The sequence below is a fragment of the Lathyrus oleraceus genome, chromosome 7, assembly GCF_024323335.1.
Source record: "Lathyrus oleraceus cultivar Zhongwan6 chromosome 7, CAAS_Psat_ZW6_1.0, whole genome shotgun sequence".
NCBI lineage: Eukaryota > Viridiplantae > Streptophyta > Magnoliopsida > Fabales > Fabaceae > Lathyrus > Lathyrus oleraceus.
Window position 1 is genome coordinate 437,967,016 of NC_066585.1, and position 6,013 is coordinate 437,973,028.

Here is a 6,013-nt window from a genome sequence, read left to right on the forward strand (position 1 = left end):
AGACAAAGCAAAATCACTAACAAAGGATAGTGTGTGAGACATTGCTATTAAGGATGGCCACTTGGTTCCTTATGCTTGTATTCCATTGGAATCAACTAACTCATAATAGGAGAGAGGTTGAGGAGGGTTTGGGACCAACCATGCCCACTTTGTTCTGTTTCCCTTGTTTTCTTCTTGTTTCAAATTTACTTTTTTGACTAAAAAACTTTTATTGGTTCTTTAAGACTCTTGGCATATACCTTATCTTGGAGTGAAGGGTTGCTAGCATTTTTTTTAGGTGGATGTACTATGGAGGGTCATGGTGGATCTTACTCATGATGTAGCTACAACTTTAGGCTGTACTATTGAAATATATCCTTGAGATTTTTATGAAAACTCATTTTAAAAGAGAGTAATCAGAGGTCTTGAATTCGAATTCAGTTCTGAATACACAAAAAATATTAAATTTTACGGTCTATTATAGTTCTGTTTGACTCCAGAAATTAATCTCTACGTAAGTATATATTTCTTTTGAAAATACACATCAAAATTAATTATACTTAACTATTTTTTTTTTATACTTTTAGTTTCAAACCAAATGATTCAAACATATTGTTAGTTTGTTGATCCATGACCTCAACCATTATTTTTAAATAAAATGTATAAAATTTGCATTAAATTTTCCATGACTCATGAATAGTTGTTGTGTAAGCTCAATATAAGAATAATTAGAGAGATGGAAAATATAATTTTGAATAATCAAAACTTGAATTATAAACCATCTAATGTTGATGGAAATAGCATCTTTACAATACCTACATGAAAATTAAAATTACTACCTACAAAATTACCTTCCCTACAAACATGCCCACTAATTCTATCTTTCACATTACTCTCTACCAACCCTTTCAAAGCCAACTCATCATCACTTGTTGAACCTAATTCTGACCAACAATTGCAAAAACTATCAACTTCATTCTCTCTAATTGTGATCCAATTTTCATCAACATCATCATGATCATCATGCCACCATGCCAAACATGGCTCACCTGTTAACCTTTTGATTCTATCATCCACCAAAGTGTCAACACTTTTGGTGTGAATCAAATTACTAAACTTAAGGCTCTCTGATTCTTCCATTGAACTCCAAAAGCCTTGTTCAAGAATACTTGTTGGTGAATATGAATTAGATTCCACAACTTGCTTAGAACTAGAACTTAATTCTTCAAGAAATGGATGCTTCAAAAGTTGACTAGCTGTGAACCTCTCTTTTGGATTTTTCCTTAAGCATTTCTCTAAAAAGTCCTTTGCTTGATCAGATAATGAAAATGGAATCCTTGGAACTTCATTGGAGTATGCTATATGAAAAAGTGCTGAAATAGGGTCATCTGCATTAGGCCAAGGTGAAGAACCGGTGAACATTTCGATTATAGTGCAACCAAGTGACCAAATATCACTAGCATAACCTTGTTCTTCGCCGCGCGCCACCTCTGGTGCCATAAAAACAGGCGTACCGCGGATTGGTGCGGCCGCTTCGTTTACGCTTTTAGCACATCCAAAGTCTCCGATTTTGGCTCCTTGTTCTCCAATCAAGATATTAGCACCCTTGATGTCACAATGCACTAACCCTTTTGAATGCAAATGCTCTAACCCATTAACAACTTGCCTTGTATAGCACACGATGGTTTGCTCGTCGAGCAGACCACCGTGCTGACTAACCGTGCCGAATGGCATGTACTCCATGAAAATATTGTACATGAGCTTGTTGCTGTTGTTCTCCGTAGAAATGTCACACCCTTTGTAAGTAACAACATAAGGATTGGCATAACATAGAGAAGATAGAATTCTCTCCTCTCTCTTTAGCGGCTCGGAACACGATACCTCCGATGACTTCACAGCGAAGACTTCTCCATTAACGGTGGCGAGAGAGACGGTGGCAGTTGAGCCATGGCCTATAATGTGTCCTCTATTCCACTTCATGTTTGAAAGGAAGTAGGAAAAAAAGTTTTGTGGTGGAATGTTGAGTTTGAGTTTGAGTTTGTTATTGTGGCCTTTTTATATGTGTAACTTTTATCTTTTTGGTGGTGATATTATTGTGGCTTTGAATGATGGTTTTATGAAAAGGGTCCTTTTGATTGAGTTGGCTACTTAATTTGGTTGGCGTTCACTCTCTATCTATTCTTCTCTCTCTTGAAAGTTGTTGTCAATGTTTTCAACAAGAGTCTTATAGTGAATGATGTGTTCAAATTTGTGTGGTTTAGATTTTCCGTCGGCAATAGAATTGGGAGTTAACACGTGGGAATGGTTCTTATTATAATAGATGTTTTAAGGGTGTGTGTGAAATGCAACCGAACTCGAATATTGAGTGTAGACGGTGAAATAAAGAGGAAAAGGTGTTGGAGTGTTGATGAGGTAGATGAGATGGCATGATTAGTTATTGTTTGAAAATTAATATAGAGGTGGATGGGTCAAGATGAGTTGGGTGGGTTGAAGTGTTGAACCACCAAAACGGTTGGACTTTGGCATTATGTATTTTGGTTTGAGGTTAGTAATTTTGGTAGAGAGTTGAATTGTAGAATTCTAGAGTGTGAATTTGTTGGTATCTTTGACAAATTACAACTTGTGTGTGAGATATTATGGTGGGGAATGAATAGTATAAGTCAACTAGTGCAGGTGGTTTTACTAGAAGTTATGAAAGGGGATAGAAAAATTCCTTGTTTGGTATTTCTATGCTATTTAGGAGTATATTTTCTTAGGTCTGTATTTTAGAGTACTTTTAGTATAGACATTTTAGGGAATGGTTTAAAGAAGTATTTGAAATTATACAAAAAGTCCAACATTTCACTATTGGGCTAAGACTTTTTTTAAAGGCAAATAATAAATATTAATAATAAAGGAAAAAAGTCCAAAGTATAAATGAGTAGACGATTGACACAATATATATATATATATAAAAATTACAATAAAGAAATTAAACAAATATAAATAGAAGAAGAAGTTACATGGCAAAAATAAAAAAATAAAAAATAAACAACCAAGTAATTTAACTCTAGAAACATTACCTTCTAAGAACAGTTAAAGATTAAGATAGAGTTCAAACCAGCTGAACCACCAACCTCGAATCAAAGACGACGAAGATAAGAAAGAAAGAAACAATCACACTCTCAATTTGACCATAATCTTATCTGTTATTGATCAGTCTAAAAGATAAAGTTCTAAAGATATTACGTAAAGGTGCAAGAGTTCTCCTCTGATCTACCCAAAACTATTTACAAGCCAAAAAACATAGTTCTCTCCTTCAGATCTTTCATGTTTGTTGAAGAACCAAAAAATATAATCTCATTATGGACTCTTCAAACGGTCAAGATCACAACATGTCAAATCACAAAAAAAAAACCTAGACTTTGTTTTGCCAACTAAAGAAAGAAAACATTGTAAATCCTATACCAGACATTGTTAACTAAGTCACAAATGACAAAAAAGTGGAAAGTCGACTCGTCCGAAACACCATAAATAGGAGACAAAGTAAGACTCGAGTCCACAATTACCTTTCTCTCACTACGCCAAAAACTGGAATAGACAGCGCCCCTTAGAGGGCGCTTTATTACAAAAGCGCACTCTAAAGTGAAGAGAAAAAATAAGGAGCGAACAACTTGAATAGACAGCGCACTTTAGAGGGCGCTTTTGTAACAAAGCGCCCTCTAAAGTGAAGCGAAAAAATAATGAGGAAATGAAGGGACACCAATAGAGGACGCTTTAATGAAAGCGCCCTCTAAGGGTAACCTTAGAGGGCGCTTCTAAAAAAGCGCTCTCTATGTCCATGTACATTTCCAGTTTATAAGGCGCTTTTTGGAAAGCCTTAGAGAGCGCTTTTAGAAGCGCCCTCTTAGGCCCCCTTTAGAGGGCGCTTTTGTCACTAAGCGCCCTCTAAAGTGAAGCCAAAAAAAAAATGGAGGGACAACAATAGAGGGCGCTTTTGTGAAAGCGCCCTCTAAGGTTACCCTTAGAGGGCGCTTTTGAAGAAGCGCTCTCTAAGTCCATGTACATTTTCAGTTTAGAAGGCGCTTTTGGAAAGCCTTAGAGAGCGCTTTCAGAAGCACCCTCTTAGGCCCCCTTTAGAGGGCGCTTTTTTTAAAAAAGCGCCCTCTAAGGTCCCCTTTAGTAAACACTAAAATTATAACATATACTGCATGTCTCTTTATTTTCCCTCTCTATAAGCTATTTCGTTTACGTAACTGGGTTTTCTCTCAACTGCGATTACTCTCTACTGCGATTACTCTCGTCCTCCGTTCGTTCTCCCTCCCTCACCGTCATCGTCGCCGTTCGTTCTCCCTCCCTCACCGTTCACGTTCACTGCGTTAACCTCTTCCACCGTCACTGTTCACTTTCTTCTCCATCGTTACCGTCACCTTTAAGGTATTTCTCTTCTCCATCGTTACCGTTCACTTTCTTCATGTGTTTGATTAGGGCATTTTCTAAACTTAGTTTTTCATTTTGTGCATTATGTTGATTAATGTTGTTTAGGGCAAACTGAGTTTTTTATTTCTGATTGAAAACTGATATATTTGAAGTGTGTTTGAGCTTGTGCTTGGAAGTTTGATGATTATGGATGCAAGTTTGTTCATGTTCCAAACACCATAAGTTTGCATTGGTCTTTTGCATGCAGTAGGTGTGTGTGAGTAAATGTGTATGCAGTAAGTTTGTGCATGCAGTAAATGTGTTCACGTATTGAATCATTGTCTTACTTGGGTCTTATTGAATCATTTCTATATTACAGATAAAATGGCTAACCAAGACGATACCCATGCCGCGAATGAATCACGTAATAATGTTGAAAAAGAAATCAAACGAGGATTGACTGTTATGAAGTCAATCATTCGTGCAAGAGACAAGGGTGTAAAATTTGAAGTACATTGGAGTGCTGAAGACCAACTAATTGAGCCTAACGGTTCAATGTTGGCAAGTTACATTGGTTTCCTTGTTCGCCAACATATTCCGATTACATGTGATAATTGGAGAAGTCCGGACTTGAAGGTTGGCAAGGAAAAAATATGGTCGGAGATACAGGTACTTACCATATATTGTTATATGTTTTTTTTGTTGACTATTTGTTAACCATATATTGTTATAATATTACTTTATAATAACACACTCCATTTGTATGTTTTTTAGAGATCCTTTCACATCGATGAAAGCCGGCAAAAATATTGTATTCAATTGGCCGGAAAAAGACTCCGAGGATTTCGATCCTTTTTGTGCAACAAATTTCTCAAGGATGAGGAAGGAAAATTTGTTGAAGGAGAACGGCCAATGAAGTATGCCGAGATTATTTCAGCCGATGAATGGGATAACTTTGTCGCCAAACGAAGAAACGAAAAATTCCATGTAATGTCTATTAATTATGGTATTATACAATTGTTAAGTTACTTGGTTCTAATATGCCTTAAACTTTTTTATCCAGGAAATAAGCGACATAAATAGGAAAAGGGCATCAAAACCCGCGTATCCGTACAAAAAAGGGCGTACGGGTTATGCACGGTTACAACAAAGAATTGTGAGTATATTCAAATGCTATGAGCTTATACATTGTCACAATATGTTATAATTGATGATCTTATAATCTAATTCAATGTGTAGCTAGCCGAGGAGAAAAGTGACGCAACATCTCTTCCGGACCACGTATTATGGAAGGCTGCTCGGGTTGGGAAGGATGGGGCTGTCGTTGAAGCGGTCCAAAATGTTTATGACGAATGTGTAAGTATATGTAACATTATTTCTTTAATTATATCGAAAATTTTGTTAGACATATAATTCATTTTTAATCTCCTCTAATAATATTTCAGGAGACTTTATCCCAAACCCCTTCAACCGAGGTCCAGGATTGCAAGAGCGTACTTAGTCGAGTACTAAATGTTCCTGAGTATTCCGGTCGTGTGAGGGGTAAGGGTTTTGGTGTGACTCCGTCGTCATTTTATAAAAAAACAAAAACAAAAAATCCTACCAACAAAGAGGTGATGGAGACCTTGGCGGAGTT

At 36.6% G+C, this 6,013-nt stretch overlaps 1 protein-coding gene across 1 annotated transcript; it reads right to left on the reverse strand.

Annotated features, from left to right (window-relative positions):
• Positions 1-725: 725 nt before the first annotated feature.
• On the reverse strand, positions 726-2,240 carry LOC127102706 (mitogen-activated protein kinase kinase kinase 18). The gene has a single exon (XM_051040052.1). It carries the CDS (start codon positions 1,957-1,959, stop codon positions 751-753), a length of 1,209 nt encoding a protein of 402 aa, XP_050896009.1. The 5' UTR covers positions 1,960-2,240; the 3' UTR covers positions 726-750.
• Between the last annotated feature and the right edge of the window lie 3,773 nt (positions 2,241-6,013).

What these genes read in the sequence shown, in the direction of transcription:
- LOC127102706 (XM_051040052.1), bottom strand. Translation starts at nt 1,959, where the DNA reads ATGAAGTGGAATAGAGGACACATTATAGGCCATGGCTCAACTGCCACC.